Below are 26159 nucleotides of genomic sequence, written 5' to 3' on the forward strand. Positions count from 1 at the left end.
GGAAACTAGACACCGTCATTTAAACGATACATAAAGTGAATTGTTATTTTGAAATACAGTCATTGCGGCAAAGGCTAAGCCTAAATGCGTAATTGGGTAGTTTATGTAGTAGCTTATTCAGTTTTGAAATGTGTTTGGCTACCTAGTGGTTTATTTAAATATATTAATAGTATTGCTATTAAAACAGGTAATCTAATAACATTATAAAATACGCAATGCATTGGGCAATTAATGCAAGTACTTAAATATAAATAGAAAAACAAAAGTAAAGTTTAAAATTTTACATGAACGACTAACTAGCGGATTTTATTACAAAACTGGAATTGTGAGTATACTGATGGTGTACGGCAGGCTAAAGCAGAGTCAGCCAGCGAAGTGTTACAGTTCCAAACAGTGCGCAAAACGAATATGTATTGAGATGTATGACATTATTATAATATCGGATTACAATACTTATTAATAAAGAATAGTCTTCTATGTTGGGAAGAATCAGCAGCATATCAAACTAATCTCGTTATTTGAAAGTCTGTGATAAAATTCTTAACATATAAAAAGCTTCCTATGGCATAAATATACATCGAAGTAACCAAAATATTTTGAATACATACCATAATGAATATCTACGCTTTCTGTGTTCTGTCGCTAAAACTAGCTTCTAACTATGCTATGCTACAAGCAACGCATACCCACCTTTGGTCTTCTATCCTGTGGGTCCAATATACTGAGTGAAGCTTGCGCAAACAAAGTACGTTCAAGCCAATTAAAATGAGAATACGTCAATACAACATTCAATATAGGAATACAACGATGCAAGTATATAGAAAGGAAGCAAATATTTTACAATTACTGTTTGCGGGTACTTTTAAAATCCAATTTTTTTGAATAAAGGGTTATTCATGCCCTAGCATTTAATGCTATGCTAAATTATGTGCCATAGGGACACTGTCCAAGTGTCGCGGTGATTGGGCCAGAGAGCTTCACGATATCATACGAGTATATGTATATAAAACATCTAATTTGCATGAATTATCAAAATAATTTCAATATGCATTATATGGGTTGGTATCAATAAACTGTATTCAAATTTTAAATGGCCAATTATTGTGATCAGATCAGTACATACACACGTTTGCTAAATACATGTGCTTTATAAAATTATCTGTTGATTGTGAAAGTGCGGAATCAGATAACTTTATTAAGACGCTCATACAAAAAATATGTATCTATTAAAGGGACGCTTCAATCGCAAATTTGCATGTATCAGAACGTTACTGATTTGAACTGCAACTTTTAGTAATGTGCATTTAGTAACGCATAAAGTGCCCCTAAAAGTTTATAGGTATAGGAAAATTAGGAAACCCTAAATGAAAAATAATAACAGCTGTTTTGTGTTTACTGCATTCGGAGATTTCAAACGGTATGATAGATGAAATGTTGCCTATTATTTTGCCATTTCGTTACAATTGAGATTGACATATTTATTGATAAAATTATAAATCATTTTAACATACAAGTTTACCTCTTGTAAATTCTGTGAAACAATCTGATTATACATGTTTGTACATAGCTTGTGTGTACAAGTGCTAATGATCTAATGTTGTCACACGTTGCCAATGTTATTAATGTGCTCTGCAAATACGTCCTATGTTTGTTAAGGTGAGATTTCTTTTAATATTACATTGTCTACCTCGTAATCCTAAAGTAATTAAGAAGACATATAACGAAATCTTTTGTAGGTACTATTTTTTGCACTTCGCAACAGCTTTTGAAAATCCCACGCTCACCTGGAAGTAGAGGATGATGGTCCATATTAGACCAAGAACGACGGCAGGTCGGCCGTCCACGAGGTCTGCTGCGTTGATGTTCACAAGCTTGATTCGTTTTCCCGCGAGGAACCTCAACGCAGTGTTGGCATTGGACAAAAAATGAGGGCGGCGGAGAACTCGACCGCGTTCCATTGGCTGAAAAAATGACGTGCGTTAGCCTAGCAGGTTGTTCTATCTTTACAATAAAATACATTTATTATTTTCTGTGGTACATCTGAATCGCCAAATATACTAATAATACTTATCACAATTGTAAGGGTACTTACCAGTTTCTCCCCCGAAAGTACTTCGAGCAGCGCCAATAGTTTGGTGCCATCGCGCAGGTCATGTATCAAATCGTCGATGCGCAGTGGCGGTATGCGCTAGAAATATAAAAAAATACATTACTAATTAAGGCCTTACGAAAAAAACAACCCAATAAACTATTACCAGACCTTATATAGCTTTCTCAGCTTTTAGAAGTATTAGAAGAATGGCCTTTCGTAAACAATATTCTCATGGAATGTCCCATTATAGGTAGATATATCACTGAATGTTGGTGTTACAAACGCTTGGCGTATCTTCAGAAACAAAATTAAATGTACTTAATAAAAGTATTAATAGGACCTCTTGCTTAATGCAAATTAAATGCGCAGATGGTTCAAAAACTAACCCAGTAAAAATGTGTTATAAAAATTAACAGGGTGAAGAAAAAGCAAGCACGTCACGCGTAACATTGATTATTATTATTATTCGTATAAAGATATTCGAAAACATATGTAATAATTAATAATGATGTTGATTAATGTTTCAACGAGTGCCAGCACCCTTCTAACAAATTCATTTGGATCAATATCACGTGCTACCTAAAGTGGCTTAATAAATTCATCGACATTGTTCACTTGTATAAGTATACCTAACGATCGAACTACAGAATAATAAAAGGTGGCGTTATGACATGAAATGGATCAACAATGAAATACCTCACATGGAATAAGCGTTGGAACTACTAGCTACGCTGTGTATAAGTATTATATTTATATGTTTCTAAAAGCTTAACATCGATGTCCAACTTTCAAATGTTGTTTTGTCAGAGTAATGTGTTGTTCCCACCAACATTAAAACAATAAATATTTAACTAAAGTTATGGCAACTGGAGACTGGCTCGAATTACATTTATATAGGATAGGACCACCCAGAAGCATAAACAGGCGCGATATTGAGCAACATTTTACAAATCACGTAATAAAGTTAAATTGCGATGATTTAACCTCATAAGGCCCACTATATAAAACTTTCATATTTTTTATTTTCAACCTTGTAGTAAGTATATAGTAAGTTGGGATACATTTAGTTTGTTTGAATAAAAAATAAATCATCATCATCAGCCTTTTATCGCCCACTGCTGAGCATAGGCCTCTCTTCTAGTACGCCACTTATCCCGGTCCCGAGCCAATCTCATCCAGAAGTGACCCGCAGTCTTCCGAATGTCGTCCACCCAACGAGCCAACGGACGCCAGGCACTCCTTTCGTCTGTAAGCGGCCACCATTCCGTTAGCATTTTGGCCCACCTGCCATCACTTTGCCTGGCAACATGTCCCGCCCAGCTCCATTTTAATTTGGTAATGACGTGTCCGACGTCTTGCACCTTGGTGCGACGTCGGATCTCGACATTCCTCACTCGGTCTTGAAGTTTGATGCCGAGCATGGCGCGCTCCATGGCTCTCTGTGCCACTCGAATTTTATGCACAGTCTCCTTAGTGAGCGTCCATGTCTCGGCACCGTAGGTCATGGTGGGCAGGACACATTGGTTAAAGAGGCGAGTTTTCAGGCATTGTGGAATGTTAACGGGTTTGAGGATGTCCGCCAGTTTATTGAATGCCGCCCAACCCAGCTGGATCCTCCTGGAGATCTCCTTCCGTTGGTGTGTTTTGTCAAAAGATAGAATATGTCCAAGATACACGTATTGCTCGACCACCTCCAGTACTTCGTTCCCAACCATAATAGTTGGAATCGATTCACTAGAGATGTTCGTCATAACTTTAGTCTTGGACATATTCATCTTAAGACCAATCTTCAAAGAAGCATGGTAAAGGCTTTCAACCATGACTTGAAGCTCTTCCAGGGTCTCGGCGAACAATACAATGTCATCGGCAAATCTGAGATGCGACAAGAAGACACCATGGATATTGATACCAGTTTTGTCCCATGCAAGCGTTTTTATCACGTCTTCTAGTACCGCCGTAAAAAGCTTGGGTGAAATGGTATCCCCTTGACGCACTCCCCTTTTGATGGATATTGGGTTGCTGAGTTTGTGAAGCCGGACTTGCATTGTTGCCGAGCTATATAGCTCCCGGAGCACATCCACGTAGCGATTGTCGATTGAGCAGCGATGGAGAGAGTCAAACACGGCCCAATGCTCGACACTGTCGAAGGCTTTTTCGTAATCTACGAAAGCCATGCACAGGGTCCGGTTGTACTCGTGACTTTTCTCCATTAACTGCTTTACCGCATGGATGTGGTCGATCGTAGAAAATCCGCTCCGGAAACCAGCCTGCTCGGGAGGTTGGCATTCATCGAGTATACAAGTTAGGCGGTTACATAAAACTTTTGCGAAGAGTTTGTACGTATGGGAAAGGAGGCTTATGGGGCGATAATTACTCAGCTTCGATATATCTCCTTTTTTATGTAAGATGGTGACTGTGGCAGTTTTCCAGGATTCTGGTGTGCGAGTACCTCGCAAAACCTGATTAAAAAGTTTTACGAGGACATTGATGACTGGGTCACCTCCAGCGCGAAGGAGATCAGATGTAATGCCATCTTCGCCAGGAGATTTATCGGCTTTCATTTGGTGCAATGCCTTTTTGACTTAAAAAAAATAAATACTACTTTATTTGGTTTATGAAAGTTTCTAATTAGATTGATGAGGAGTGTACATTGTAATAGAGCAAGATCCCAGAGCCGCCAGACCTTACTTATTTTCTCATGAATAAAATGTATGGGATAATATAGTGTCAGTATGTCAGTATGTACTTTTAATATATTGACCCGACGACGGCCATTTGTCCGGTACAATGTGCTAAAGTTGGGTAAAAAAGAGTTGGTAGGTACGTGTTCGATGGGTAGACTTTAAATTAGTAGGTAGACAAAAAAATCACAAAAATAATCACACGGAAGATGAGTGTTTACGCACCGCACTATTCACTACATTGTTGCATTGCAAAAGATAGAATAACGCTGTACATAGATAAGGTTGGATGGATGTGGCTTAGAGCGTGTTGCGTGTCTCAAAGCGTACTTTGGTCAGTTACGTAAGATTTAAGTTTTTTTTTAATAGTGGCATTGATTTTGCATCTTTTATGCTTAAAGGAAGCTTATTATATAAATTTGCACCTTCATAGAGGACCGTTTTTTTCCGTAACTAGTACGTGGTGGCCGAAGTACTAAGTTATTGCAATTCCTTTCCCTTATTTGACTACGGAACCCTAAAAACAGTGTAGTTAGTAGAGTGTATAATATAATACACTTCAGCACTTTTTTATGTGTTGTGTACAGTTCGCTGCAGAGATAGCTGACCTCTCTGCATAGAAATTTGTTTGTTTGGTGTGTTAACTATCTCTGCAGCTGACTGTATATGTATTGTCATACTAGTACGAGTTTGTACGCCAGCGCAAGGCGCAAGATCATACAGAATTTTATTGACCATTACGAGTATTTAGTGATTATTTACCCTCAACCTTAGAGAGAGCTGGGACGGCTAGAGTAGTGCTACCTCGTTTTCACGCAAAATAGGCACAATGGTTGTCGATTTGCGGAAAATGCCCAGCATAACTAACTAACTAACCCACAGCCTTACCTTCGACAGATGTGAATTGATCCAATTAACGAATGTCTTCTTTTGTACTCTTTCCTGTTCATCTGAAACAACCAAAAACATACGTTATTTAATTTATTCTAATTCAAGCTTAGATGGCCTAAGAGTTGATGTTGATATTGGAATAACTAGGAACGCTGACCAGGGTGCGTAGACAAGATGCCAATCGTTCACGCTCCGTAGCGTAGCATAGTTATCTCTCTCTATCACTCTTCCGTATTAGTGCGACAGAGACAGATGCGTTTCGTTCCTTCGCTACGATGCATTAACGATTGGTATCTTGTCTACGCACCCAGAAAGGATTAATTTATGAATATCCCAACCATGACAAAGATGTTAAACACAAGTCTAGTCTGCGCTTACTATTATACTTCTAGTATGAGATTAGTAGGCTAGTTTTCTATACGAAAATTAATCTGAATTACAGAATATGTAAAATTTACGAATATTAAATTATTTTAAAATCAGCAATAACCCCTAAAAATGATGTAGATTAATTGAATAATTGTGTAGACTTCACTCGTATTCCTCATAATAATTCCATTTATATCTCGTATTGACAATTAACAAAAAAAGTAGTTGTTTTGACTGGCATTATCATAAAGTACGAGTTATTTACAGTCCGTTTCTTCGATTATAATGGAACTTCTCTACATATTACCTATAGGTAGTTGGAATGTTCCTATAGTCAGCTATGATTTAATATCGAATGTTTGTTCAAGTCCACGTAATCATGCGATTATTTGTATCGATGATTCACTTTCTCCATTGCCAATAGTTCTGCCAAGTTCACTGCACCAACTCCACTTACCCATAACAGACATCTGCCAAATATCACATCTATTTCTAGTTCATGAGTTCATAGACTCCAACTATAATTAGATTTCGTTTATTAAGGGAAGTTTTATTCATTTAGTAAGACAAGGGATAAGGAGGTATCAGGTAAATTTTTGCAGATCCTACGAATAGTGGCAAAAGGCTTATCTTAAAAGAGTCTTAAAGAAGTTATCTTCCGTAGTAGAAGAAAAAAAGCAAGAAAAGTATCCCCTTACCATGATAACATGATGCATTAAGTTCTTGAATATTCTGCTTGTCCAATCGAAAGTAATGGATTTTGTAAACACATATTGTACCTATATATACATAATTAAGACTGAATACGAGTATCACTGCATACTTCGCGTTTTAGAACATCTCTACAATAATTTAAAATAAAAATATATAATTTTGTCATGTCATGCTTAAAGTTAGAACAGCGTCGATGTCGGCCGGAAGTGGTTCTAGGTATCGAAAACAAAATGTCGTATTTACAGTTCATATTTTCCCCAGATTCCTTCAGGATTATCGGGGTCATGGTACCGCCCGCGAGGTATTCAAACGACAGTCTGACACGTACAGTATAATATACTGTATATATTATATACATCGATATATATATTATATACATCGATATATATATTATATACATCATATCTTGGTATAGTCGTAAAATGGGAGTCGCGATTTGCAATCGCACGAAGCGGATATTTTTTCTTCTTCTTCATATCTAGTCACTTTAGACGTGTGGAGATATTTGGAATTATTTATGGAAGAAATTTGCCTTACATAAATGCGAACATTCTACAAACACAGTTTTTTTTTGTATAGGACATTATTACACAAATTGATTAAGTCCCACAGTAAGCTCAATAAGGCTTGTATTGAGGGTACTTAGACAAAGATATATACATATAATATGTAGAATATGTGGCCTAGTGGGTAGTGACCCTGCCTATGAAGCCGATATATACGGGTTCGAATCCCGGTAAAGGCATTTATTTTTGTGTATTAGTACGGATATTTTTTCTCGAGTCATGGGTGTTTTCTATGTTTTTAAGTATTTATATCGCGTGTTTCCTGTAACAGGAGCAAATAATTTAACCATATATTATACTCCCAAAACGATATAACTTTTGATTAACAACTTTTAAAAATTATGAAATCTTTAGATTTTAACTTTTCCATACAAATTTAATATTATTTTCAATGTACGCTGACATCAGTGTGTTTGACGTTGCTTGTCACCTCCTTGTCACGCTTTAAACATAACAAAATTCGCAATACATTGCCTCTTAGAATTAACTTCAATGTGTAATAAAAATCAAAACCTAGTTATTTTTCAAAGTTGTTGAACAAATGTTGGTCATTTTGAGGAGTACAGCCTACAGTTTAATTTATTGCTCCTGTTACAGGAAACACCCGGTATATTATATTTATCGTTGTCTGAGTGCCCTCAACACAAGCCTTCTTAAGCTTACCGCGGGGCTTAGTCAATTTGTGTAAGAATCTCCAATATTTGTTTTATTTATTTATTTGCTCATAATGTTTAAAACAAGGTTTTAATGCATGAATTCAAACTCATGATGTTTGAAGTCCCTAAAGCATGCCCACGGCTCCATTTGGCGGTACATTAAGTTAACATTCAAGTTTTCTGAATTACGAGAGAGCAGCTACAGCAGAAGGTTGCTAACCAACAACAAAATAAAAAAATAATTAGAAGGATCAATATATTTTCTGAAGCCATCAGTCCCTCAGGAATCTTGAAGTCACGCATCCGCTCGCAACTCCTGAACACGCAGCTGGCACAGCGTGGCACCACCCATCGGCGGCAACGGCCGATCTTTGGCAACTTTAGGGTTGTACGGTTAATCAATAATTTTTAAGAAAAAAAAACCGACTTCAATGAGGGAGACCGGTGAAAGAAAGATTATTGTTGATTTTGATGCCTGGTTTTTAGATAAAAACAACTGCCTGATTTTTAGATAAAATATAATAATAATGAAAATGGCTATAAGTATGCTTAAAAGAGTTGAGAAGTACCCTCAATTCCTTATGGAATCCATCATCAGAACTCAAGCTCGCTAACTGCTTGACAAACATACGAAGAGAAAAAATTGCCAAAAGTGAACTATGCCTCGTTGAAGAGTTTCGTTCTGTTCATCATCAGCAGTTCCACTTCATCAAATGTCACTTCTATAAATGTAAATGCTTGATTTGTTGATGAAAACACATACTCACTATATATATATATATATATATATGCCTTTAACATTTGAGGAGTTTCTTCGATTCCTCATAGATTCTACCATCAGATCTCAAGCTTGACAAAAATTTGTCTCGAAAACCTAATTTGCCTTACAAACATAACGAAGACAATAAATCGCCAAGCGAGAACTATGCGTCGTTGAAGAGTTCCATTCAGCATCAGTAGTTCCACTTCATCAAATGACACTTTTTTAAATGTAAATGTTTCATTTGTTAATTAAAATACAAATATGCCTTTCACATTTGAAGAGTTCCCTCGATTCCTCGTGGATCAGGATCAGACCTGAGTTTTCACAAAACGGCTGTTAAATTAATCTAATTAAATAATTTTGAACATAAACAAAAATATTAAATTATAAACGTCAGTATTTTAAAAGTTAAACTCATTTATGCTACTGGGTTTGTATGAATAAGTGACATAATTAAAAAAAGGAGAGAAAAAAAAGCTATAGCTCCCTAGGGAGTTATAACTTTTTTCACAATCCATAGCTCCCACGGGAACAAAATAGGCCTTTGTCCTTCAGCACACCTGCATGAAATAAGACCTTTTTCGAGCAAGTGTGATGAAAACAATGTTTTGTTTCATATTAGGTTTTCATTTTGTCCACAAACCAGAGCTAAGATATTCATTACTGGAGTAATTAAAATAAGCAAATCTAACTTTATTACTAACGCAGTGGAATGCAAATGGAAGCATGAAGTCTTACTAAACAAAAATAAGTATTTATATTATTTGCAAGTATTTGGATGTGCAAATATATTGCACAACAAAGCGCACAAAAATATCTAACAGAATCTAGTTTGTAGAGTCAGACATTTCAAAATTTTAAAAAATACAGTAGTGTACAACTTTAAATAAGATGACCCAATAGTGCGGCCGATTCGTGTGCAACTTGTGCAAGATACGTATTATTGGTACAGGGTACACAGTCGTATTGACAACCCTATTCGTACTTCAGGCGACTTTTCAACTTCCCCTCAATAGCATCGCGTGCGAGATAACACAATGAAGTTACCCCATCATTACCGGAGGCTAACTTTGTTCACACGGAGTCGGATACCTGCAGGCTGTTGTCGTCGCAAATCACTGTCAATATCGCGGATGGTAATCCAGATTCAGTTTGGTATTTGTTAGCCTTTTAGTTCTCCCGGTTCTATAATAGAATCCTGATAATGGTTATTGTATCTATTCATGTAATATACCTATATTTTTGCAGTTATTCGGTTCGCAACTACATAGTTGCATACATATGCAGTCATGCATACAATTTTCTACACATACACAGAGAAGCGTATTTTTATAAAGGTGTAAATTTGAGAGGATGCATATGGATATGATATACTATCATATTATTTGTTATCTACTCCTTTTCGCAAACACCCCTGAATAGATTTATTTCTGGGTTGTGTATGGGAGTGCGCCAAAAATGTTCTACGAAAACGAAGTCGCTAACATAAACGCGTAAATATTTCCTTTAAATAAACATACGAATCGGGAAAAAACGGGGTTTTCTTGATCTCATGCCACACACGGACCAGGATGTATGTAGGTAGCTAATTGACAGTAAGTTACAAAATACCTACCTTAGTCATTATTATTATGATTTCTCAAACACTGGTACCAACTCGGTCCTTAGATATACCTACTGTGTGGATATAGTGTTCTTAAAGAAAAGAACATACATATGCCCCATGAATATAAGTTTAACGACCCATCATAATTTTCCTTTGCCATTAAAGTAGACAGGCTGGCATTATACACTCGTAAAGAAATAAACAATGACGAATTACGGGCCGTTGTTGCGAGCCTTCGCGTTTCTGTCATTTCAAACGAACTGCAAAAACTTTGCTATAAGAAATATGTTGGCGTCTATACAAATATTCGAATATTTATGTATAATGGGTTGCGTAGTAATAAATCCCAGTAAAAGACAAATTAAATTAGAGGGTTGATTCTAAAATATCGCATGTTCATTTTAACTCTATCTTATTTTTGTCTTAATAAGGGCTAAATATGACAACAACATTTTAAATAATCGCTTTTGAACTGAAATATGAAATTACTAGAATACATTATAGAGCACAGCGCTATTATGGCGCTACGTAACATTGACTTCTTAAAGATATTTTCTAGGACATACTATCGTAAATTAAGTACGTTAAAGCCTGCTTTCTAAGTTGGAACCGATTTGCGGCGAACTTTAGTCCACGAGTACGATTTTAATTAAAATTTCAGTTAGTTTCCATACTAGGTACATCGCGAGCAGCAAGCTAGCAATAATCGTTAAAGTTTTCCTAGAATTTTCACGTTCATTAGATTTTCATCTATTCTGAGACTGTGAGTACAAACGGCCGGTATGATTGGCATTTGTGGCTTGATACTGACTCATGGTTTTAAACAGCAATTTGTAAGAGCAATAAAAGCGTCGTTTTAGCGTAACTACGAGTAGTATATAGCGTAGCACGTAGTTTTGTTCGGTAGTACAATGGTTATCAATAGTTTCTTGGTGGGTATTATGGTTGTTTATACTATTTTTCCTTTATGTTGAATCCTTATGTCTGAGGGTCATGATTATGATCTCTATAAGTCGCACTAAGTATGTTTTAGGAAGTCCTTTCCATCCTGGCCGATTTTTCGCCTTCCTAATGGAGCTCTGGAGTCCAACTCGTCTAACTTATGCTAACAGTATAAGTATCCAATCTTTAGAAGGCTAGGTGCCTTTGTAAAACTCTAAAGTGCGAGCAATGCGTGCTAGCGATAACAATTTCAAAGATTGCATGTAGTCGAGAATTTGGGACGGGTACCGCCGTGACCGCGTGGTCACGGGCGTTAGCCGCGTAAGCTGCAGACGCCGGTTCGATTCCGGCCTCCGGCCACTGGAGGGCTTGTGCACTTTTCTTTAGTATATGACATCTATTTATAATTTAAGTATAATTAAATAGTGTAAGAAATCACAAATCAAATTATATAGTTTGTTCTTTAGTTCGTTGTATACTCGTAGATGGCATGGCAGCACAATTTCTCTCGCTATACCGGAATGGATTCGTATAGGATGTGCAAGTAAAGCGGCCCGGATTCGCAATTTGCTCTTTAAAAAATGTAATCATGTATTTTTTTGACAAATACCGTTTATAAAATGATACCACACATGAAGTCGCGAACCTGATCTCTATGACTGTTGGTTAGGTTTCGTCGCGTGGAATTAAAAAAATACTAAGCGATTTCATAAAATGATTTTACACCACCTCAATTAATATTTAAAGATCCTTCACAATAATATAAATATTATTCAAATCGCATATACAGGATTTCACGATATAAAACCCATTTAGTATAAGATTTAACTACATAAATATGACTTGAACATCGTTAACGTATAAGTACACATGGCTATTAGCTCTGTCCGTTATTTCGAGGCGAGCGCGAGCCCTTCTAATTGCGGCTGTATTAAATTGACCCGTGGCGACATTCGCTAAAATTGGTGCGACACTAACAAGTATCCTTAATAAGCAGGTTGCGTAGGACGACATCTTAAACGAAACATTGTATTAAATCACATCCCAGCCCAGACAAATCAACTATTCTTAAACTAACACTAAGGGAAATGAAATTTGAAAACTAACTACATAGGTAACCAATTTCACTTTATTTTATTTTGAATTTTACCATATTCATTACTATATTTAATATATTCATTATTTTAATAAATTTTATTTTATTATAAATCGTTATCTCAGTGTCAAAAATATTGTGACGACTATTTATAAATATAGCGATAATGATATGGTACTGACAATGTTTTCATGGAATTTTAATAGTCTGAAATATATATATTTTTTAAAGGAACTTGTCATTTGTTGGGACCATTGTGGTTTTGTGAGGGGACTTAGCAAAATTTTAGAGATATAAACGAAGTATGTAAAGTTTCGAATTGTTCGCAATAACTTATTATCCGAAGCACTCAAAAGCTCCTTGCTTACTTATTATATTATATACTTATATATTAATTCCTTTTTGATTTATTTCACGAATTTATACGTGACACGCTAAATTGACTTTTATATGCCTGAATGTCTAGACAATTTTAATGGGGTGATGGGTGCACTGGCGTTATAACTTTCTATCTCGTGCCAACGGCCATTATTATTTTAGTTTAAATTATTACAATATGTATGTGGTATACTCGTAGGTATAAACAGTTCACAAACAGATACATAATAAGGCATCAACTGCGATGTAGATATGCATATATATACCTTGTAGATTCTTTACTTTCATTGACATATTCAATTTCATGGATATTAATTGACTAACTTAGGGAGTAACCACGAAACCACAAACTTGCAATGCATGAGCCAAATCGTTTGGAAAATTACGGGGCACAATCAAGTGATGGACTTCCATGTAATACGTTATCCATTATTACTACGCTTCGGTATAGGGATTATGCGAGTTATAACTATGTTTGAAATAAATAAAAAGCGGCCAAGTGCGAGTCGGACTCGCCCATGAAGGGTTCCGTACCATTTATGACGTATTAAAAAAAACTACTTACTAGATCTGGTTCAAACCAATTTTCGTTGGAAGTTTGCATGGTAATGTATATCATATATTTTTTTTAGATTTTTCATTCCGTTATTTTAGAAGTTACAGGGGGGGGGGACACACTTTTTTTCACTTTGGAAGTGTCTCTCGCGCAAACTATTCAGTTTAGAAAAAAATGATATTAGAAACCTAAATATCATTTTTGAAGACCTATCCTTAGATACCCCACACGTATGATTTGATGAAAAAAAATTTTTTTTTTAATTTTTATGACTTATTAAAAAAAAACTACTTACTAGATCTCGTTCGAACCAATTTTCGGTGGAAGTTTGCATAGCAATGTATATCATATATTTTTTTTAGATTTTTCATTCTGTTATTTTAGAAGTTACGGGGGGGGGGGGACACACTTTTTACCACTTTGGAAGTGTCTCTCGCGCAAACTATTCAGTTTAGAAAAAAATGATATTAGAAACCTCAATATCATTTTTAAAGACCTATCCATAGATACCCCACACGTATGGGTTTGATGAAAAAAGATTTTTTGAGTTTCAGTTCTAAGTATGGGGAACCCCTAAAATTTATTGTTTTTTTTCTATTTTTGTTTAAACATCATAATGCGGTTCATAGAATACATCTACTTACCAAGTTTGAACAGTATAGTTTTTATAGTTTCGGAAAAAAGTGGCTGTGACAGAATCGGACAGACAGACGGACATGACGAATCTATAAGGGTTCCGTTTTTTGCCATTTGGCTACGGAACCCTAAAAACTACGAGATTATCTGGGAGTAGAAAGTATTATTAACATTTAGAAGAAAAAAACAAAGATCAGGGGTCAAAATCATCGGTCACATCCTTTGTTCCGGATAGAGTTTATACAAGATTCTGAACTGTAGGGCTGTGATACAGTATGTACAAGAATTAAATCATACGTTAATAACTGCAATAGGTTTGTATATTCAGTTGGCGCTGAGGCGCGTTAATACAATTGAAAATACCTTTATAAAAACAAATGTCAAATGCTTTAAAGCGTTTTTTTTTGTTTACTTCTCGCTTTGAAACTGTTGGAAGGAAAACCTAATTAAAAATCAGTTAACGCTCGCACTTGACCGACATTTTTAACTGCGATGTATTGGCAATGGGCGCGGTGACGTCACCCATTGACGGCGCAGGCGCCAATGTCAGCCATTGTCAACACCACCAGACATGAGTGACCTATTGCCCCATATCACGGTTGTCACTTCAGAGATCATTGCACATTGGGTGAATGTCAACAAATTGATGATGGACTGGGGTCACAGGATCAGGAAAGGAATTTAGAGGTCCACGCTGTTTAGGCGTGAGACCCTCATGTCTGGAAACGGATGAGCTTTTATGGGACAATATTTTTAGGCGCTGAGAGGTGTTCTTATAGTGGGCAATTTGTACCAGGATGTTGATGGTTCGATAGCGTTTTGAAAATCGACGACACTCATACAAAACAAATTACGCGACTCTTAATGTGAATTTGCTTAATTTAGACCGCCAGTTTTATTTGATCCAGTAATTCATTCCCACAATTGGTCAGAAACAGTAACAATTTTCAGCCATAATGTTCTTGTCAATGATAGCTTTTTATCACTATTACGATACGAACAAATAAATTCTAGGCCGAGGTTACAAGTTTTCCACCCTGAAAAACTGGAACAGGTTCAGCCTTCTGGCACTAAAACCCTATTCCGACAAAGGTCACCGTAAGCCGTCACCCTAATTTTGACAGCTCGTAACGCGACACTGACGTGACGGACGATTTGTGTCAAGGTTGGCAGCCGTAAACAACACACATGTTATTTTATTTGTGTTCTCTACTGATATAAAACAAGATAATTTAAAAGCGTAAATGTAGAGAAAGATAATTTTCAACACAACAATTGCTCAAAACGGTGTTTTTATTCCTCCGATTTTTGGCTCATAATCCTAGATATTAACCACGCGTGCTTTTTCAGTATATTATAACACTCGTGCTTTTTCATTATATTATCCGACTGAGTTAAGAAGGTAACTGACTGCTAATAATATGTATGGAAACAAAGCCTTCTTAAATTGATCGAGTAGATTTTACAACGTGGACTGGCGGGAGCCGGCGCCCCGCCCGCCGCCGGGGCCCACCGGCCGCCGGCCCCGAACGAGGGGCTGCAGGCAGTATGACAGATGCAAGATAATTAAAATTTGATTAATATGAAATTTTCTTTTTTCCTAGCAAGTGTGTTGAAAAACGTCGTATGAAACGCGTGTGCTATGGTAATTACACACATCGGCTTTCTTATTGCGCGCTCGCTTGCAGCTCGCGCGCACAATATCGTCTCGTATGTATTGACCAACTTAGCACACTTGTATTACAATTCCTTCACATTAAAATTGAAACAAAACGTTAAACACATGGGTAAAATTAGGAAAAACCATAAAGTGTAAAAAGGTGCGAAGTGAAATTGTACCAGCAAAAATATATATTCTATAAAAATACTGTTCAAAACTATCTTCACATAAGCAACACACACTAACGCCTTAAAGTTGATGTTGTGATTAGATACTTAAGATTTATTTAAGATTTTCTTGTATCTTTTTACTGAGGTGTGCCAATAAAGAGTATTCTATCTATCTATCTATATTTGTAAGCAGTCTGTGTGCTGCGATAAATCTGTTGGCGAGTTGGGGTACGATTTATTCCAACAAGTGCAGACCAATTTGATACATGTAAAAAGAATAAGCAAGTTTGCAAAAGTAAAGAAACGAAAAAAAAAAAGTTAAATTAAGTCAAATTATACATGTGCAGTTTCGTTATCCGACATATTTTTGGGAATTCTTCACTTATATCAAGCGTAGCGAGGTAAACTAAATAACATAATGATCTAAAATAAATGGTAAACAAGAACAAGTTCACAGTAAACAGAAAGGATTACAGTACGAGTAAGCTATGCAATACTAATAAGAGGACATACCTATTATACCTAATTATATTATAAATTATAGTAGTCTTAGTAGGTATTACATCGTCCTAAACGTATTTAGTCAATTACCTATGGTGCTTTAATAAGAAATACCCGTATCATGCCGCGTGCTTAGTGTTTTAATGTACAAAATATTCTTTAAAACTTTGAAAGTACATCGCTTATTGCACCATTTTTAGGGTTTTATTTGATAATTAAATTGTACGAAGTAAGATAAGATAGGACTTTTGTAGCAAAACATTTGCTTAAAAACCAAAAAAATATCGATTAATTTGCGGAGTTTCCATACAGACGGTATGGTATTTTTAATATGCTTATACTGTTCCGTTTCTGTGTGATGCAGGCTGACCGCAAGATGATCTAATGTGTCCTTGGCCGTTATATCACAGCACTTGTGTTGCCGGCGTACGTGACAACACAGCTTTTTGCAACATTCATCTCTTTTATGTTTTAACACTGTTTCAATTAGTCACCGGAACTGATGCGACCAATTGTATGTTTGTATTTCATGTTCCGGCAGTTTTCCTGAGGAATACTTAAAATCTGAAGGTATATAGTTTAATGATTTTTTTAAAGGGACAGGACGATTTTGCGTTATTTACTTAAGATTGTCGCGGGTGCTTTTGTATCTTAAAATGTTCATAACGGTTTCTTATCGATCTAATTAGTTATATTAGATACTTACTCAGGTTACGTAACAAACTATTAAGTAGGAGAAGAATGGATTGAAAAGTCAGGTTTTGCACGCAAGAGCCACTTCCAAAGGTTCTAAAATATATAATATCGAAGGGTACCCACCAGGGCCAAACCCGATAACTCGAACAAAAGGGTTCTTGAAATTGGATTTTCAATTTATTCTTCCCCCAGTTAATACTTTGTTACGTGACCTGAGTATCTACCTGTACTGTAGGACCCGGGTTTATCGTGCCACTCTTCCCCTATACTGGTATAGTGTGACTAGGAAAAATGCTCGTGTCAGTAAGTAGAAAAGCAGCGACCATAAATTTTCCCCATTTTCCTCCCTGGGTATTGACATTGTGCATTAACCATAGCATTTGCTCCTTCGTTCGACTTTTCTTAAATTTTTAGGGTTTCGTACCTCAAAAGGAAAAAACTGAACCCTCATACGATCACTTTGTTGTCCGCCCACCATCAGTCTGTCAAGATCTCGGTAACGCGTGGGGGGTATTGAGTTGGAATTAAAACAAAATACTCAGGTCCATTAAACTGTGATAAAATCAAACTTCTAAATTAATGTGAAAAAAAAATGGCCGTTTATGCCACATAAAACTTATATTTCGACAGTCTCAAGGGATCCAAAATTTATAGGATACTTCCCTTTGACCTATTAGTACCTAACTATGAAATTTGGCAAGTAATATCGTCTTACACTACCCAGTACAGGGAAATATATGAAAACTTTAAATTGGTAAAAAATAAATAATAAGTTAAATTTTTACGGAACCCTCAGTGGACGAGTCCGATTTGCACTTGTCCGGTTTTTTAAACTGTTATAAAAGCTTAATTTTTGTATGGGATTTCTTATTCGCTCCTAACTCTTATAATAATAATAAAAAAGCGGCCAAGTGCGAGTCGGACTCGCCCATGAAGGGTTCCGTACCATTTATGACGTATTAAAAAAACTACTTACTACATCTGGTTCAAACCAATTTTCGTTGGAAGTTTGCATGGTAATGTATATCATATATATTTTTTTAGATTTTTCATTCCGTTATTTTAGAAGTTACAGGGGGGGGGGGACACACTTTTTTCACTTTGGAAGTGTCTCTCGCGCAAACTCTTCAGTTTAGAAAAAAATGATATTAGAAACCTAAATATCATTTTTGAAGACCTATCCATAGATACCCCACACGTATGAGTCTGATGAAAAAAAAAATTTTTTTTAATTTTTTGACGTATTAAAAAAAACTACTTACTAGATCTCGCTCAAACCAATTTTCGGTGGAAGTTTGCATGGCAATGTATATCATATATTTTTTTTAGATTTCTCATTCTGTTATTTTAGAAGTTACGGGGGGGGGGGGGGGGACACATTTTTCCACTTTGTAAGTGTCTCTCGCGCAAACTATTCAGCTTAGAAAAAAATGATATTAGAAACCTCAATATCATTTTTAAAGACCTATCCATAGCCCACACGTATGGGTTTGATGAAAAAAGATTTTTTGAGTTTCAGTTCTAAGTATGGGGAACCCCCAAAATTTATTGTTTTTTTTTCTATCTTTGTGTAAACATCTTAATGCGGTTCATAGAATACATCTACTTACCAAGTTTGAACAGTATAGCTCTTATAGTTTCGGAAAAAAGAGGCTGTGACATAATCGGACAGACAGACGGACATGACGAATCTATAAGGGTACCGTTTTTTGCCATTTGGCTACGGAACCCTAAAAACCTAAAAAACGTCAAACGGAGGGGTATAGCCATGGTTAATACCTATATGTATAATAAATGGTATAAAATTATTTTCCATAATGTTATATCCAGGGAGGAAAATGGGGACTACGTTTGTATGGAGAAGCGGTCATCCACTATACTCTTAATCAGATCTTTCTTTAAATAATTGTCCAAGACATCCGACCATAAGTGCTCGAAGCTTGACAATGACAGATTGACTGGATAATGTAGGTATTGAGATTGAGTATTGACATGATGATGACATATGTAAATTAATTATAACCACTGTTTTTATTTCAAGAAGCACTTTTTAGAGCTTGCCACAGGATTGTTTCCGGCTGTTTTTTGCGTGACAGTTTTTGTGATTTTAACAACCGTGCGGTCTTGCCCTGAAGGGCCATTAACCTCTCATTGTCTCAGCTGTTTATAAATACCGTCAGCTCAGAAACTTAGCTTTAGCTTTTGTTCAGAAACTACGTACTCTATTAATCGTGTTTTTACTCCACCTAATCAGTTCTCCTAAACCAAGCAGGTGGCGTAAAGGCATTATACAACGTTAAGAATTTAGCATTTCATAATATGTTTCATAAAATGTGAGGACAAGGATTCTCCAGATTTCTGATGTAGCATTTCGCTTTCACCAGTACATCCTTGAAGCACTGAGCGTATATAACTATATACTTGTACTGTCTACTATCTGCCCCCATGGGATTTAAGGGTTCTTTCTTTTGTTGCCAGAAGGATGACACAACTGCGAAGATAGTCGGTAAACTTCCAAGAGGAGGTATTCGATACCTCCCTACTCTAAACTTTATGACAAAGATTTTAAGTGGTTGAATATACCATCAAAAGCAAATTGATCCCAAAGGAAGACCGTTATGAAGATCATCACGCAAGTTGGAGGATTTTCTTGAGAAGTTTTTATGATTTCGCAAAACCGATTCTAGAATGTTACTCAAACCATTGGAAACGTATTCATAACCCAATTTATCAATCTTAAAATTATGGTGATTACAAGAAACATCGCAAGATCATGTTCAGTACATTAACCCAATTATAGTTGCCGAATATGAAAGCTAGGCGGTATACAAAGAAGGCCAAAAAGACAAATCTTGACACATAAAAACAATTGCACGAACATGTATAACGAGTCAGTAAGCACGAGACAATTTCAGAGACCGACGGTGAAAAGTGACACAACTTCACATAGCTTGACATACATATTGTTATCTACCAGCTTTAAACAACCGTATACAATGTCACACACAATCGCTTTTCATTAAACGGTACCTAATCCAATATCCCACTTACTAACCGAGCTATAGCCAGCAACCCGATCAACAAGTCCAGATAAGCTGTGACCAATAGATTAGCAAGATCGACGCTTGCGTGCGTACACGCTGTTAGTCACACAGACGAGACGGCTCGACCCGAACAGAGGGTATTAAATTATGGCGAAAAGCATTTGAAATTAATCTGGATTAGGTTTCAATAGACACCGTGAGGCCGATTCTAATTTAACAATTTGTTTGTTTTGAGGTCCCGCGCGGAATCGCCTTTTCATACATACGTAGTCCTCATTTTCTTCTCCGGATAATAATATTATTGAAAATATTTTGACACAATTTGTTGTATATCACCCACAGCTATGTACCTAATGTAGGGGACATTTGATTTTTTCGAATTTTTAATAATTAATAGTAAAGAAGCATTACAAAATCTGCTTTTCTCTCTCAATGTTTACAAAAATCAAAAACATCGAAAAAAGTCAAACATAGGGGCATAACTATAGTTAATATGCATCATATTATGTCATGTGTGTGTATGTTATTATTCCATAATGTCAGTATCCAGAGAGGAAAGTAAGGACTACGTACGGACTACTCAATACAAATTGAGAAGCGGCCGTCCCCTTTCCGCTTAAGTACATATACATACGATTATCGGAACATAAGAGGGATATTTTATATCTTCAGTAATCTTGCATGTCATGTTATTAGATTACAGTTCATGTTACTGAAATTCATGTAAGTAATATTTCTTCTGGGAGTGATTAATTAGCGTTAATGTAATTAGAGCTTATTTAAGGACCGTATCGTTAAAATGGAAAACTTTTGATCTTTTAGCAGAATCTTATTTAGGTAGGTATTTTTGTTGGTGGCGGTCAAGTTGGTCTCCGCCTGCGATACTTACCATCAACAACAATATTCTTGTGGGGCTTGTTTATGTCTTTTTAGTGTGCAGTCGGGTTTTTTGTTTTTTTTTTTTTATAATAATATTCTTTTTATTTATAACTTTTTAGTTAACCCTTTTTAGTTATCAAGACGAATCTAACGATACCTCATACATCAAAATCCATCAAGCCGTTTAGGCTACAGGAGGCCACAAAGAAACAGACATACATACATACATACACTCGAAAAACATTACCCTCCTCCCTTTGGCAGTCGGGTATAAAAAAATAAGTTAAATTTGCACGGAACCCTCGGTGGGCGAGTCCAACTCCCACTTGTTCGGTTTTTTTTTTCTGAGCAGCACAAACTTGTTTCCATAATTAACAATACGGTCCTTAACCAACTGAAAGAATTTTCATAATTTAAATTCAATATTCATAGTTGAATTGGTTCAGTAATTTTTTAGGACTAAGTAAGGAAATGGCATGCTGCGCCGACCCCAAATGAATGGGATAAGGGCAAGCGAATGATGATATAAGGCAAGTTTCAAAATAAATTATACAAATGATCGTGACGTAAACCGACATATAGACAACTATCTCAAATATGTAAGCCAAGATTTTATAAACCGATAGAAGGAAACATCGATAAATTGTGCCAGAACGCCGCACTGGCCCAGTAAGCCCCAGTACGAGTATCTGATACCTATAAGGGTGTACGTACGACTGTACACGCAAGAACATGTCATATTGTATGGTAATTTTGTGAAGTAGGTTGAACATGTCATGTTTGTTTGTCGGTAGATTTAAGTTTAAATTGATACAAAATACTAGGCGATATGCAAACTTGCTTATTTTAAAGTGACAGTTCTGACATACCAATACCAAATTCATTAGAATTCGTATACTTAAATAGATAGATCTGCTCGTAGGAGCGGCTAAATAGCGATTATGTCGATAATTTACCACTAATATAACTCAACAACATAAAATTCAATATACTACTTAAGTTAATTTAATTTTTGTTTCACATACCATTTTTTTTGTAGCATGTACTTAATAGATTAATAATTTTCATTAGAGTTGTAAGTACCTACTTACCTGTTAACATTTTGTGCCCTATCAGGGTGTCATGTACCTACTACCTGTTACTAACATCTTTTGTCATGAACATGACATAGAATGTTGAATAAATTGGTTATTTTACTTAGAATCCGAATAATCCAAATAAAATATGCCATCTCATTTATTACAAGTAAATTGTATAAAGTATTTGTAGTTTACGAGGCCAAGTGACGTTATATTTATTATAAATACCTCCCGGTTGATAGATAATTTGATAAAACGAGCGTCAACGCTTTAATGATGGCTCTTGTATCATCTCTATTTTAAACTTATCGAGAACTTGTTTCTGTAGGTATTGAGTAAGTAAGTATTTATGGTCATGGGTAGAGGGCACCTAGATTGCGTTGCGTGCTTAGCCGACAGCTTAGGTTACAATCAAATACAGCCTTACTTAGCCTGTGTGCCTCTTTGTGCCTTTGATGGCGGTGTTGAGTTGATATTCCTGGAGTGGTATTCAGATTGTATAGTCTGTTATGGTTTAAATCAGGGATCGGAACCGGTTTTTTGGAAAAACTTTGAAATAAACATATATTTCGGTTTATTTTATACTCTAAATATAGGACTCGGTTGTGTTTTTAGATAACGACTTTGTATTATTAGATTGCCCAATTAGAAAGGGAATAATTAACAAAGAACGAAAAAATACCGTTTTCGTTCCCATACAAAAAATACCGGTTTCCGATCCCTGGTTTAAATACTTATATGATACGCTCCCGCTTAGTAACAAATGGCAAAATATGAATACGGCTCTTGGATAAACGTAAAGAGTTAGCAGGTTTGTCGCAATAACGTTTTTACTACAGAAAATAATACTTTGGCTATGTAAAAATGTATTTTCTTAAACCCAATTATTAAAAACGTAACACGTAAAAAACAAATTGACTTAATGCCAAATCATTCTCTACCAAACATTAGATCCAACAGTACCACTATCACTACTGCCTTATTATCAGGTTCAAACTGACATAAATATTCGATAACGTCTACGTAACTTACTTTCTAGATAATCTAGATACATCTCGCACTATGTATATGCGAGTACGAGCGAGATGCATAGAAAATAAGTTCCGCACATGCTAGCAAATATGTCAGTGCTAAACTGGTGGTAGCCATACAGGTTTCTTATCATGCGTTACAAACGATTATTCACATACTTTAACGCTGAAGAGTGTAAGTGATGCAGGATTGGTTACCTGAAAAGAAATGTTACATTTATAGCGGAATTCAACAAAACTATACATGTTTATACGTATATATACAACAGAGTTAATTTTTACCGTCGAATTAATACCGTCCTTGGTCCTTAACTTTCATTATATGTGTTAAATATAGGTTATATAGTATTTGTATACTTTGATCCATGTTTCATGTAATTACCTAATTCCTATAATTATTTATTTACGGTAAGATAAGTGTATAAGGGAATGTTAAAATAACATTTTTTTTTTGACGATATGGCCCTTGAGCATGGCTAAACTTGCATAATGACCATGGCCTTCATATCGTCACGCCGTTCGACTATTGCTACAACATTTTGTTCGCGTTATTCAACGAAAGACGATAATAAAGCTCTTATACTTTAAACCTTACGCAGTCAATGCAAAATAATTTTTCGTTTGTGTTCATTTTGGACGTAGAGACTGCAACTATGTGAACACTTTTTGTAAATATGAACGTGGGAGATTAGTTTCGCTTGTAGGCAGCAATGAATTTAACGTTTTGCAGGTTCATCGCGTTCTATAATGAAGAGAAGGTATTGTGTTGTCATCTGATCTTTGGATTACATTATATAATATTAGTAAGCAGCATGCACACGACTATAACTCGTGACCCAAGTGTTTAGTTATTGAAGCAGGTAAAAAAAATTCTCTATTTGCTATTTTTAGTTCCACTCCGGTGTATCGCGAATTATAGTCACAACACGTATGTGCACTGCATTTCGCCTCGGTCTGTGCCTTTATTTACAAAACTTACATACCAGCAGCTCACTACGACCAGACCATTTTGAATCAGCCTCCTATTATGTTCGATTGTAACGAATCTCGGTGTCACCTTATTTAATGGCGGACGAGCTCAAGTCTACAGAGAATATTTTGTGAATAATGAATTAGCTGCAGGCTGGACGGCGGTTGGGTGATCTCATCGGTTGCGCAACCAACGGGCCGCCGGTTAGGCAGCTCATGGCGCTATTAGGGACCAGTAAAAATCGTCATCCGACCACACCTTATACGCAAAATTTGCGGCTACAGGATAAACAGCTTTACAGATCTTTAAAGAGCTATTAGCTAACTTAATAAGTGGTTTAACTTAGGGCGTTTTTTAAAGTTAATATGTATATCAATACGTCGTATATTGGTTAGTGGCTGCATTTATAGCAAGCGCACGCAGTCAATATGTTAAATTTTCGATATCATTCCGAAACATCAAATATACGTTCAAGAATAATGCCCTTGAGTATATTGCAAACCTCGACTCGTAGAATTATTATTAGGTAAGCCATTCTTATTTGAAAAAGATCCTTATTATTTAGTAAGTAATTTAAGGAGAACTACTTTACTTTACATTAGATACAGCATATTGTGTATAAAATTAATCAAATTCATCATTATTATTCAGTGCTACATGATTATGAAAAGCTGTGATGGCGCCAACTATTGTTAGGTCTCAAGAAAGGAAACTTAATGAGATACTGCACGAGTGCACGTGCTGTATGTACCTTTTTAGCAATATGATTTCCGAAATGTCTTGTTTTAAACGTAGCTATCGCGTAACTACCGATATAAAATATATATCTACAAGAATATTATGGATTAATTTAGTTTCTCAGTATCAGTATCGCAATGAAATTTTAAATTCACGTTTTAAATAACCTGTTTACATATTTACTAATTTTTATCCTTGCCCGTCTAGCTGACCTTTATTAATCGAACTCCTCTTACTTTTAGTAACTCGAAAAAGTCGTAAATCAAACTTCGGCATCTAATTTGATCAATATTAGACCGGTTTAACGGCTTGAAAAGTAAACAGACGTTTAGCCCAAGGATTTTTGTTGGTGTTTGTAAATAATATGTATTTATATTCTATATTATCATCATACTCGGAAATGTATTTCCCCGTGTTGAAGTCACAGAAATATAAATATAAGGTTGAAGAACTTAAAGTAAATGTCCAATTTCTCACAGGAAAAAAACGATCCTTTAGGTTTAAATTTCCTAATCATAAAAATAATTATATTTAAATATCCTATACCGAGATATGGCTATCCATACTATAAATAATAAAATGGAATTTGTAGGGAACTAAACTACTACACGAGACTAATAAAATTTGCATAATTGTGTAATAATAGTGGGACGCCTACGACACGATAGAGAATGATTCTTAACCGATTTGGAAAAGAAGAAGGAAGGACCTAACGTTTCTTCCTCGATTTTTAGCTGTTATTATGTAGATATGTTCCCCAGTTTCTCGACACCTAGACAGAAGAGCTTAATTTTGAAAGGGTATTACTTCACTGGGATTTATGCACACCTAAAGTGCCACGGTTATTATTGGTAACTCGTGTATTTCCTCTCGAAAACCGACATATGGTAAAGTGGAACATGCTGAAGAAAACCAGAAAATAATGGTAAACTATTTTGTAAAGTCTTGTAAGTAAATGAACTGTTAACAAACTGTTATAACTAGTGCACAGAATATAGTGATGTGCCAATGATGTATCAATATTAATAGGATGATCAGAAGATCAATATTATTCTATTACCCAATATTAAATTACGCAGAGAATTTTACCGGGCTTGTTTCCGGAAAATTACAAGTCGATACTTAGAGATTACTCGTATTTGTCTGTAGCACGATCTATTTTAATTAAGCACAAATACGTATATTTATAATAATTAGTCAAAATAACATTTCGCTGTTTGTCTCATAGATAAACGACAACAACAAACGCATAAGCATTGCAATAATAATAGCGTTGATAAATATTGAACTTTAAATTGAATATATCTGAGTATAGTTTTGCGAAAACACATTTGACCTTAGTGCAGCAACCGAGCGTCCGAGGCGCGTCGTCCAAGAATGCAAAACGCAATAAAAGTAGGTATCGTCGAAGTTCGGTATGTTTGGTGTGGTTGCATGCGGCAGAT

The 26159-nt window shown here is 35.8% G+C and overlaps 1 protein-coding gene across 1 annotated transcript in view; it reads right to left on the bottom strand.

The window, feature by feature from the left end:
• Positions 1 to 26159, bottom strand: part of LOC133530486 (muscle-specific protein 300 kDa-like) — a 188502-nt gene that overhangs the window by 106341 nt on the left and 56002 nt on the right. Inside the window, 3 exon segments of the mRNA XM_061868397.1 lie at positions 1785 to 1961; positions 2093 to 2188; positions 5662 to 5723. Coding sequence (XP_061724381.1) covers positions 1785 to 1961; positions 2093 to 2188; positions 5662 to 5723 — 335 coding nt within the window.

Source organism: Cydia pomonella, chromosome 2 (assembly GCF_033807575.1).
Source record: "Cydia pomonella isolate Wapato2018A chromosome 2, ilCydPomo1, whole genome shotgun sequence".
Lineage (NCBI taxonomy): Eukaryota > Metazoa > Arthropoda > Insecta > Lepidoptera > Tortricidae > Cydia > Cydia pomonella.